This window comes from Corvus kubaryi, unplaced genomic scaffold (assembly GCF_017639235.1).
Source record: "Corvus kubaryi isolate FWS band 111438036 unplaced genomic scaffold, C.kubaryi_AGA036_p1.0 62167, whole genome shotgun sequence".
In the NCBI taxonomy this organism is placed as follows: domain Eukaryota; kingdom Metazoa; phylum Chordata; class Aves; order Passeriformes; family Corvidae; genus Corvus; species Corvus kubaryi.
Window position 1 is genome coordinate 12,577 of NW_024581444.1, and position 11,540 is coordinate 24,116.

The following is an 11,540-nucleotide window of genomic DNA, read 5'->3' on the forward strand; positions in this document are numbered from 1 at the left end:
CCGGCTCTTAAAGGGCCAGCGCCCGTCAGCGGCCGCGTGCGGGACCTGCCCGGCACGTGCCGGAGGGGCGGGGGACGGCGAGGAGCGGAAAACAGCCCGGGTGCACCCAGTGGAAGGGAGCGATGGGCGAGTGTGAGAGAGTTGTCCCCCGCTTCCCGCTCTCCTTGCACGTGCACGCCCGGCACGCACCGCACAGGAACACGCATCCCTGCACGCACTCGTGTGCGCACACGTGTTGATCCCGCACGCCTTGCACGCCCCCACGCACATTGCCCAAAAGCCCCCCCGGGGCTGCTCCATGGACCCAGCAATGTGAGGCATTGAGTTTTCCTTTTTTAATAAAAAAGCAAAGAGCAGGAAAATGTACAGCTGGTTTGACTTCAAAAAGGCAGATCAAAGACATTGGAAATGGGGTCGGGGGGACAGCTAGGGAGAGGCGGGGGCCTCTGCCACCCGGGGGGGCCAAGGGGCGGGATCATGCGGTGTTGAGGGGTGGGTGGCAGTGCGGGGTGGGTGCCCATGGGGTTGGCTTACGGAGCCCACTGAGCACTGCTTTGTCCCATGTTGAGCTTTTTATGGAACCTGGGGTTTTTTCTGGGGTAATACCAGTGTCAGCATTCACCATTTCCACCCCACGTCCTTGCCCCACGGCCACATTTCTCCTCTGTGCCACATCCTTTCCCTGTCCCTACGACTTTCTTTTGCCCTCCACTCTCTCCCCATCCCACTCCCCTGCCCCATCCCACCCTGTTGCCCCATGCTGCTGCTCCCAGGGCCCATTCCACCTCCTCCCCCAGAACGTGAACCTTATGTTAAAACAGGCGTATTAAATAAAAAAAAAACAAACCAAAAACCCTTTCACATTCACACCCTTCCCCATATCCCCCCTCCCCAGGGTCTCCCTGACCCGCTGGCAGTGTCACACCGTGTCCCCCGCTGGCACATGCAGTCGGTTGTTATCCACATCGATGTCCCCATCAAGCTGGAGGCAGCAAGCCTGGGAGCCTTCATCCTCCTCCTCCTCCTCGGTGGCAGCTCCAGGTGCTGGGGGCTCTGCGCTGCCCCCATTGAGGGGCACCTTCTCCCGGTGGCGGGACGGGGGGCTGTGGGCCGTGCTGCAGCCCCGCACCTTGCTCCGAGCTTTGAGCTGGTCACGGTAGGCGAGGAGGGCCAGGCAGGCAGCCACGGTCAGCGTCCCCGCCAGCAGCACTGTCACCGCGACAAACTGTGGCCAGTATGACCGGGGGGGTGCCAGGGCCCGATGGCCCCCCGGCCAACTCCTCCTCATCCAGCCCATCCCCCGAGGCCGCCTCGTCAGGGTCCCTGAGCTGGTAGTGAGCCACGGTCCAGGTGTAGCCGTTCTCTGTGGCCTGGCACTTGTAGGTGCCAGCCGTATCCTCCTGCATGATGACCACCAGCGTGTGGTCAGGCAGCAGCACCATGTTCCCCTGGCCGCTGCTGGGCTGCTGCCAGCTGTAGGTGGCCAGTGCAGAGTTGCGGGGGCACGGCAGGTGGACCACGGTGTTCAGCTGAGGGCTGAGCTCTGTGGACGTGGAGAGCAGGGTGATGTGGTGCACCCCATGTACCCCGTCCAACCCCATGTGCCCCATCCCGCTGTGCTCCCATACTCAACCCTGCACGGTGGGATCCTCTGGTGCCCCCCAGGCTCGGGGCATGCCTGCACTCCTCCTGTGGTGGCACGTGGTGACCGAGCTCCCTGTCTCAACGTCCTGCAGCCACGCACTCCTGCGGCCAGGAGAGCGGCGTCAGCATCCAGGTGACCTCCACACCCCCTTCCCATCCTCGTCCCGCTGCTCACGTGTCCTCGGTGGCGAGGCGGGCAGGCTGGCAGGAGCCCTCGGAGCTGTGCCAGGCGCAGTAGGGGTCCCGTGCCAGCACACACTCGGCGCAGCTCTGGTGCAGGCTGCAGTTGGCCAGCGGGACCTGCAGGACGCCTCTGGAGTAGCCCACATAGAGGATGCCCTGGGGAGGGAGAGGCGCAGGGCTGAGCCTCCCCCCAGCCTCCGTTGGATGGCTGTTGGGTGGCCTGGGTGACCGCATCTGCCCTACCTTCCCTGGGGCCAGCAGCAGGTTCTTCACCGGCTCTGGCATCGCAAAGAGCTGGATGCTCTCCACGATGTGGGGACCCTTGGGCAGCTCCACTGCCTTGTGTAGGAAACCCTCCGCTGCGGGGCACAGGGGACATCACTGAGGCTTTGGAGCCAAGGGAAGGGTCGGAGGGGTGAGCCTGCGTGCACCCCCATAAAAGCCCACCTGTGGCCAGGAACATGACACGATAGGTGACCCCTGAGATGCCGCGAGTCTCATCCACTGTGATGCGCGTGTAGGTGACGTCTGACTTCACCAGGAGAGGCCGCCCCTGGATGGGTGACACCTTCCCGTCCATCAGGAAATGCTCCTTCATGAAGCTGAGGGCTTTGTCTGAGGAGGGACCCATGGCGCACTGTGGGGGGAGAGAGGGGTCTGTGCTGGTGTGGGGAAACTGAGGCATGGGGAGGGGAGGATGTGCTGCATCACTGCACTGCCCCGTGCCAGCGTCAGTGGGGTGCAGAGGGCCCCTCCTCCTTTCTCATCCTGCTTGCAGTGCGAGCACACAGGGCAAATTGGGATAGACAGACCCCTCTCTTGGGGACCAGCATTGTCCCCCAGAGAGTCCAGCCCCCCTGAGTGAGCAGCACTCACGCTGCCAGGCCGGGGAGTCATGTCGGCGCCACTGTAGACGGTCCAGCGAGAGCTCTCCTTGTTCAGCTCCTTGTACTTGCCCTCGAAGACCTTCTCCAGATCCTCCTGACTGTAGGCGCAGACGGCGGCGCTGCCCGCCCTGCCCGCCTGCCTGCAGGGAGGGACAGCCAGGTGGGCAGCAGCAGGGCACAGGCCCCCGACTGCCTCCACACCCCTGGGCACTCACCACTGCGAGGTGAAGACGGCGTAGAAGTCAGCGCGGCCGTCGTGGCGAGGCAGGGCAAAGGTGTGGTGGATGACGTTGAAGGGGAAGCGGCCGGCCTGGGAGCACACCAGCTGCGCCTTCAGGAAAGTTGTCCACTTCTTCTGCAGCACCTTGTCCCCCCCTACATCACTCTGCAGAGCCGGAGGGTGCTCATTACCAAGGTGACAAGATCCGGTTACTCCCTTTGTCCCCTGTCACTGTCCCCATCATGGTGTCATCATCCCGTGTCATTGTCCCCTGTCATCGTTGCCGATCATAGTACAACCATTGTCTCCCATCATTGTCCCACATCCTCATCATCCCCCATCACCATACCCCCACTGTAGCCCACCCTCATTCCCTGCTGCCATCCCTGCACCCACCTTGCAGACACGGGCCACCCGCGGCACCAGGAGCCGCTCGAAGAAGTCAAACTCGTCCGCTGTCTCCTCAAAGAAGAAGTAGACCTTGTCGTCCCCAGGGATGCTGAAGGAGGCCACGAAGGCGGCGTCGGCTACAGGCACAGCCAGGGCAGGTGGGTGAGAAGCTGGAGCCGTGGGGGGCTGCAGGCACCCCTGGCACTGGGGGATCCTCCCCAGGACCTTCCCTCTGCTCACCCGAGAGCCAGCGGAGGAAGGCGTCTGTCTTGAGCAGGGTGCGGGTACCCAGTGAGCGGGAGATGATGGGCTCGTTGCCCTGGAAGTTGTTCATGGTGCCGGCGTAGAGCTCACCGTCTGCTCGGGGACAGAGTGGGGGGAGTGAGCTGCGGTGGGGACCCCCCACCCTCATCCTCCACTCCATCGCAGGGGTGGGTGCCCACCCGTGAGGCCACTGGCCCCATACTCACCCACCAGCAGGGCCGTGTAGGTGTGCTGCGGATCAAAGGGGCACTGGCCCTTCCCATCCAGAAAGGGTTGTCCTCTGCCACTGGACATGAGTGTGAAGTTTTCCAGGTGCTGTGGAAAAGGGGAGAAAAATCAGCGAAAGGAGTGAAAACAACCCCAGATCTGTAGGGAATGACTGCGGAACATCTTGCAGACATGGGTGGTCCATGTTTTCAAGGTGGGTGCAGGGATGATGACAGGGGGTGATGACAGAGGATGCCGAGGGTACCTGGGTCCTGTCACCTTCCCTCATTTTCCTGTTGGGGACTGGCAGTCACCATGTGCTCAGCACGGGGGAAACTGAGGCAGGGACAGAGAGCCTGGAGTCACCTGAGGGGACCCAGAATTGGGGTTTCCCTGCCAGAGGAAGAGTTGCTGGCAGCTGAGTGAGAATCACCGCGGGCTCCTTTAGCAGATGGGACACAAAGATGTCCCTTGGCGGGGACACCCAGCACCCCCTTCCTGGGAACACCCCATGATGCAATTCACTTCTGGGAGTGTATTTTGTGGGTCCTCACAGCAACACCACAACCTGCACAGAGACCCCTGTGCCCTGTCCTGGGGAGGACACTCACGATGTAGGTGCACGCGGGGCTGAAGGCATAGGTCCCGCAGACGTAGAGGTGGGTCTGGTTCAGGGCCACCAGGACTCGGATGAAGTTGAAGCACTCGGTCTGAGGGGAAAAGAGCGGAGTTGAGTGCTGAGCACCCCAGTAGCTTTGTGGGACCCCTGAGCCCCCACAGGGCCATCTCACCTCTTGGCTCTTCTTCTTAAAAGCACATTCGGAGGTTTTCTCAGCTGTGGGTCCCCATGTTATCTGCAAAGAGAATGGAGATGTTCCTGGGCTGTTGGGCCCAGCCCCAGCAGGGAAACTGAAACACAGCGGAGGCCTCCCCACTTCCACCTCCCCAAAAGTGGTGGCTGCTCACCGAGGCTTTGGCACGGATGCTGCCGGGGGTGCCGACAGCGAGGGCCAGCACCCGGTCGCGTGCCCCCACGTACAGCTCCTCCTTGCTCTCATCCAGGAGGAAGACGTCGTAATGGGAGACATTGTCCTGGCTGAAGTGGGTGAGGGTCCGCCGGGGGTCCCCTGGCAGGAGCAGAGGGGGTGACGGGGCCAAGAGGGTCACACACACACCACCACCATCAGCCGCGGCCGGATGTGGCAGCAGCTGCCATTGCGGCTTGTGTCACATCTCACACAGGAAATGGGGTGCAGTTCTTCCCCTCCAGCTCCCACACCACATTCCCCCTCCAGGTCCCCACCTCCCCCTGTCCTCTCCAGGTCCTACTGCAAGAGCTGAACATCCTCAAGCTGCAGAGCCCCAGAAATGGGGTGCATTTTCCCCCAAGCTGTGCCTGTGATGCTTTGGGGCCATGGCCAAGGGCAGTGCTCCGATTGGGGGATGCACTGCCCCAGGGTGACACCCTGGAGGGATTACAAGCCCCCGAGGTGCCAGACTGGGGGGGGCCACCAGGGACTTCAGCTTCTTGTTCATCCCCACCAGGCACCGAAAGTGGGGGATTTTTTGCAATTCTCGGCATGGCTACATGGGGAAGGGGAAGTGACAGTGCAGTCACGGCTGGAACGGCACGACCCTACCATAGGGCACAGACCCTCTTGCAGCCCGACTGCCACAGCACAGCCCCCACCAAGCTCCTGCTTCGCCACCTGCCTTTCAGCTGGACATGCCATGCCTTGTCCCTTCCAGAGACAGCTTTTCATCCCCCCAGGGTGACCCTGAGCAGACCCTGGGTGCCAGGTGGGTGACAAAATGGCTGTTGGGTCTGGCACACCGGGTGCTGGGGTGCCAAGCAGCCTCATTTACTCTCATCCCCCACTGCATCACCTGCGGCCACTGGCACTGTCTCCAGCCCCACATGAGGGTCAGTGATGGGGCGGAGGGGCTGTGATGGGGGCACCCCAAGGTTCCTGATGCTGGATGCTCAACCCTGGGGATGGACACTCTCCCAGGCAGATGTTGTGTGTCCCCCTCCCCAGCTGTCCCAGCTCTTCCCAGTCCTCCTGCTCCCGGTGCCATACTCACCGCTGGGGAAGGTGACGCGGGGCAGGGGCTCTGCGCAGAGCACGGCAGCCGGCACCACCACCCCGCAGAGCAGGCGAAGGGCGGCGGGCATGGCGGGGGGGCGGCAGGGATGCGCCCCAGGAGGGTCCCACAACCATCCCTGCGGGGAGGGCGAGGGTGAGGGCACACGCTGCTGGGCTGCCGTGTCACTTCACCCGGCGGAAACAAGAGAGGGGAAGCAGCACCCGGCGCAGAGGCGGGGGGATGGGGGGGCCTCAGCGCACGTGGCCCCCCAGTACGGGCACGAAGTTCCCACTGCTCCACCGGCACAGTCAGAGAAGTCCTGCGGGCCTCCTGCACCAAAATCTGTGGCACAGTCAGAGATGTCCCCTCACCCTCTGGGGCTCCTGCACCAGGGACCCCGGCACAGAGGTGACCAGATGCTCCTGCCTTTGCCCCCAGAGCCCATCCCCATCAGGGATTTCTCTGTCTGGCTCCATCAGAGTGTCCACAAAATGGGGGGGAACACACACGGGAACCCCCTTCTTGCAGCTCTTTCTGCAGCTCATGCCAGAAGCACTGGGGAAAGAGCCACGTCTCGAGAACCTCGCGGTGCCCAGGACCCCTTCTGATGGCCACCGCGTCCCCAGCGAGCGGCATTACCTCTCTGGCGGGCGAGGACAGAGCCGCTCACCTCCAGCCCTGGAGCACGGGCACCCGGCAGGCGCCGGGGCCCTGGGGGCTGTGGCCACGAGCCCCCCGTGGGCCCATGCCCTGCACCCGGCTGCAGCGTGGCCGTGCTGCCAGCCCGGCTCCTGCTGGGCTCGCTGCAGCCCGGCCCAGCCCAACCCTGCGTGGCTCCGCCGGGACTGCGGGAACCTGAAAGTCCTGCTGGAAGAGGACGAGCCTCGGCAGGTTGGGGCAGTGGGTGCCTGCGCCCGCCTCCCCTGCCTCGCACCCCCGCAGGGACAGCAGCGAAGCCTGGCGGAGGCAGCTGGGATGGGAACCAGGGAGCTCTGCTCCTCCGGCTGGGTGCCCAGGGGGCGACGTGGGGGAGAAAGGTGTGCTCAGATGCCTGGGTTTGCTTGCTGGGGAAATCTTTGGGGTGAGGAAAGCAACGGCATTTTTTCTGTGGATTGTGTGGACCAACAGCGGGCCTGAGCATCAGCCCCGAAACCAGCCCCATGGGGACAAGCATCGCCCAGAAAACCAGCCCCCAGGGCTGAGCATTGCTCCCCACAAACAGCCCCATGGGGCTATCATCCCCACAAACAGTCCCCCAGGGCCGAGCATCGGCCCCACAAAGCTCCCGCAGCTGTTCCAGGAACCCGCCTCACTGGACATTCCATCCTTCACCCCAGGCTGATCTGGGGAGGCTGTAGGCAAGAGACCCCCCAAAGCTGAAGCCCTGGAGTTCCTCAGCATCACAGCCATACCTGAGGTACTCCAATATCCCTCTGTGGACAAGGCTGAGGAGTATCCCGCCCTGTTGGGGCCTCCTTACCTGCCTCCCCCGTCCCCACAGCAGCCCACCGGGACGCAGAGCCCTGGGAGGGCAGCGCTGTCCTCACCACCTTGCTTGGCTGGGACAGAAGCTCCTTGTGAGCACAGAAAGTAGGTTACTCTGCCCCGGATTTCCCACTTGGCCAAGGGCTGGCTGAGGGACAGGGCCGCACGGAGCCTTGGACCGGCTGCATTGTTCTGCCCTGGGCCAGAGCCACCGAGGCCGCAGAGGGGGAGGAGGGATGGGAAAGAGAGCAGAGGCTCTTTGGTGAGGCTGAAGGCTTGGTGGGGGCTGTGGTGGGGCTGAGGAAAACCACCAGAGTGTTCCCCAGCATGAGCCAGGGCTGACACAGGATGTGAGGTGACAGCAGCCTTGAGGCTGCTCCAGCAGTGTGGGAAGCCAGAATCTCTTCTCAGCCCTATCTCTCCTCTTTTATGGGTCCCCTGGTCACAGTGGTCTGGTGACATGGTGGGGAGGTGTAATTTACAGCCTCCCTGCATGCGATTTGTGTATGGGAGCGAGTGCCACCAACGGTCTCTCAACACTGGGGTGGTTTAGTTTCCCCTGGTGCTTTCAGGTTGACCACAGCTGTGGCTTCATGGGTCTTGCTCCTGCTTGGATCTCCTCTTGGAGGATTCCCTCTAAGCCAGGGCACACTGTGCTGTCAATGAACACCCACACTCCCTACAAAGAGCATGTCACCTGCCACGGGATGAAGCCAGGCCCAGCCCTTGTGCTCAGCAAGCTGAGCTGTGACGGGCGCAGGGCAGGTGTGAAGCTGTGGCACTGTTCTCCCAGCTGTGCAGACCTTCCCCGTGCCTCAATTTCCCACAGCACAGAAGAGTTCGGTCCTTCTCTGCAGCTGGACTCCAATCCCCTGCCCATGTCACATCCCAGGAGGGGCTGGGGCAGCTCAGCCTGGGGGAAGCTCCTTTGATCCCCCCAGATCCAGAGCAGGGGGTGTGTGTGTGAGATGGAAAGCAAGGGAGGAGGGGGGGTGGACTAAGGACATGGGGGGATGAAGGGGAGGAATTTGGGGGGTGTGTGCAAGAGGAAATGGGAGACGATTCATGGGGGTGTTCGATACAAAGGGTGGGGAGAGCTGGGGGGGGTGCAGGTAAGAGAGAGGAGGATGCGCAGGAGGGAGTGGAGGGGTGGAGGAGGAGTGGAGGAGTGCGCAGGAAATGGGGGACAGGGGAGGTTGGGAGGAATGTGAGGGCAGGGAGTCCGGGGGACTGCCGGGGGGGTGCCGGGGGTCTCCCCAGGGCCGGCACCTCAGCGGTTTTGTTGCTGTCTGGCAGCATCAGCGCTGGGGGGTCCCCCACGCCCAGCCCCACTGTGGCGATTTCCCCCTTCCCTCTCGACCCCCCGGCCCCGCGGAGCCTCCCCAGACCCCCCCGGACCCCCCGGCAGCCCCGGGCCCGGTCGCGGTGCGGCGGTACCGACCTGCGGCGGGCGGGCGGGCGGGAGCAGCATCCCCCGGCCCCGCATCCGGCTCACGTCGCCATGGCTACGGCTGCACCTCGGCCGTCCGCGGCCCCCCCCGCACCGACAGACCCTGACGGACGGACACGGGGCTGCGGACCCCGAGCCCCCCCCGCACCGGGAGATGGACACGGCCCCGCGTATGAGGGCGGGCGCCCACCGGTAAACGTGTGGACACCACCGCCCCTCACCCCACACACGCCCCCGACACCCCCACGAGGTGCAGGGACACCCCTGTGCCCCCACACGTGTTCCGTCCAACCCCTTGCCTGACACATTCCTGTGCCCCCATAACTACAATGGGGCCCTTCACCCCGGTTTTGCTCTCAGCTTTTGGAAACAAGTCCCTGCACCCCCATCTCAGCACTTCCATATCCACACCCCATCCCTGCACCCCATCCCCGCACCCCATCCCCGCACCCCATCCCTGCGCCCCCATATCCACACCCCATCCCTGCACCCCATCCCTGTCTCAGCCCTCCCACTTCACCCGTCCCAGATGAGTGCTGCTGGCTCTGGCTCCCGGTGCTACGTGGTCTTGGGGATCCCAGGAGGGGGCTTGGGGTGCAGTCCTGGCACCAGGCTGCATGCGTGTCCCCCCCACCCAGCATCCACAAACTTTGGTTTATGGCATTTCCGCCCTTGGAATTTCCTTTGCCAGAAAGCCTGGCCTAGCTGGTGCTTGCAGATCCCACTTCTCCTGTGGAACTTGCCCCCTTCCCCTTCTCTCTGTGTGACAGCAGGGTGCCATGAGTCCCAAAACAGGATCCCCAGCTACTACTTCCTCCCTGCTCTGCAGCCACCCTGCATGGCCTCAGGCTTGCACAGCCACAGCCGAGGCACCGGAGAGGGACCGGCCTCTGCACCAGCTGGGGTGTGGTACCAGCACCCCCAAAAGCTGCAAGCCTGCACCAGGCCCATTGCCTGGGGTAGTTGCTCTGCCAGGGCTGGAGAGCAGAGCCAAGTGCCCCTGCAGTTCCCACAGGGCTCGGGAGGTTGGAGCCTTTCATAGAGATCTGTAAGGAGCTTGTGCCTAGTGCCCACCAGCGCTGGAGGCTTAGCTGGAGCCTGCTGTGGACACTCCTCCCACCCCGAGGCTGAGCTGCAGCCCCTCAGCCCTGCCCTGGCTCCCCCAGGGTGCCCTGTGGGGGTCCTATGACCTGCAGCACCTTGGGGTGCAGCTTTGGGGGGTAGCAGTGGGCACAAGCTCACATCTTAACCCCCCCTTGGGATTAGCGGGGTGGCCTGACCTTAATCCCCCTGGGCACGCAGGGGCCTGGAGGGGCCAGTGTGGGGCTGGCAGGGCCCCCAGCACCCACTCGGCCATGCCCTGGCTGATAAACCCTGGTGGCTGCCAGACACTGGAGTCAGTCCCAGCTCTACCCCATCCCAGTGATTGCTCCAAGGCTTCCTGTGCTAGACTTTCCCCCCACAAAACTGGTGGTCCTGAACATGTGCCCAAACCCCAGTGCTCCTGCCCACCCAGGGTGTCTCTGAAGAGACCCCAACATTCAGTGCACAAGTGAGCAAGGCCAGGCCATGGCCCCTGCTCTGGGATCCCATCTCCCTCCTGCCAGACTCTGGGGGACCCGAAGCAGGGCTCAGCTCCGCGGGACAACAGGAGGCACGGGAGAAACCCAACCTTGAGTCAGTGCTTTGGCTGAAGTGGGGCTGGAGCCATTTCACAGGCTCTTTTGCAAGGTCCCCATAAGGATGTGTGAGGTCTCTGTGGGCCGTGGCTCCCCACTGGGCTGTGCGAGGTCCCCACTGGCTGCACATGGCCCCACAGGGATGTGAAAGATCCCCACAGGGTTATGCAAGGTCCACACAGGGGTGTGCAGGGTCCCTGTGGAGAGTGCACAGACCTCAAGTGGCTCTGTAAGAAACCCACAATGTCTGTATTGTCCCTACAGGGCTCTGCAATGTCGCCTGGGGGCCGTGCAGGGACCCCCATAGGTCCCCAGCTCAGCCTTTGCCCAGCACGACCCAGCCCAGGAGTGCCAGGACATTGGGGTCCTGTGGGGGACATGGGGGGATCCAGGGCATTATTTCCCTGTTGCATTTCCCCATGGCAGTTCCCCATAGCAGTTCCCGTGTCTCCTGACCCATCTCCTCCCAAGAACACGTCCAGGCAGCAGCACGAGATCCCAGCAGCATGGTTGACTTCCCCCATCATTCTGGAATCCACTATTTTGGGCACAACCTCATGACTTTTGGGGCCTGGCAGTGCCACGGCTGGAGTAGGGTTGAATCCCCACAAAAGGGGACAGGCTGCAGCACTGTGGGGTAGCTGCCCCAGCGCTGTGGCATGGGTATCCCTGAGCTGGCAGAAATGGGAGACAAACAGCGCACAGAGAGGGGGCCAGCGTGTCCCCTCTCATGCTGGCAGCACCTGCCTCTGACACGTCCCTGTACCCCTCTCCTGGGAGGGGAGATGGCACCCTGCTGGGTCTCCACAGGCTCACTTGAAGCTGGGAGGCGGCAGCGATGCCCTCGACCCCCTGGCACCCCCTGCCCTCCCGAGCCTCGGCCCTGCTGCACCCAAATCTGGGGCGATGTGGCTCTGCACAGCATGGGGGGACCCAGGCATCCAAGCACTGGGGCGGGGGGACCCCCAAGCTGGGCATCCCGGGCACCTACCTGGCTGTGCCTGCGCCCCGGCCGCCCGCCTGCGTCCCTCACATCGCGGCTC

The 11,540-nt window shown here is 63.4% G+C and overlaps 2 protein-coding genes across 2 annotated transcripts; both read right to left on the minus strand.

Moving 5' to 3' along the window:
• Nucleotides 1-320: 320 nt before the first annotated feature.
• Nucleotides 321-6,634, minus strand: LOC121672450 (semaphorin-4A-like). The gene is given in 16 exon segments (XM_042045096.1): nt 321-1,240; nt 1,242-1,543; nt 1,634-1,746; nt 1,820-1,983; nt 2,071-2,186; nt 2,275-2,464; nt 2,704-2,854; nt 2,930-3,099; nt 3,331-3,461; nt 3,565-3,681; nt 3,795-3,903; nt 4,407-4,505; nt 4,587-4,649; nt 4,762-4,922; nt 5,881-6,019; nt 6,554-6,634. Coding segments are annotated over 15 exon segments (2,298 nt in total). The 5' UTR covers nt 5,972-6,019; nt 6,554-6,634; the 3' UTR covers nt 321-919.
• On the minus strand, nt 5,968-7,357 carry LOC121672451 (translation initiation factor IF-2-like). Its single transcript, XM_042045097.1, has 2 exons — nt 6,523-7,357; nt 5,968-6,225 (listed from the first exon to the last, which is right to left on the minus strand). Exons 1-2 carry the CDS (start codon nt 7,109-7,111, stop codon nt 6,071-6,073), a joined length of 744 nt encoding a protein of 247 aa, XP_041901031.1. The 5' UTR covers nt 7,112-7,357; the 3' UTR covers nt 5,968-6,070.
• Nucleotides 7,358-11,540: the final 4,183 nt, after the last annotated feature.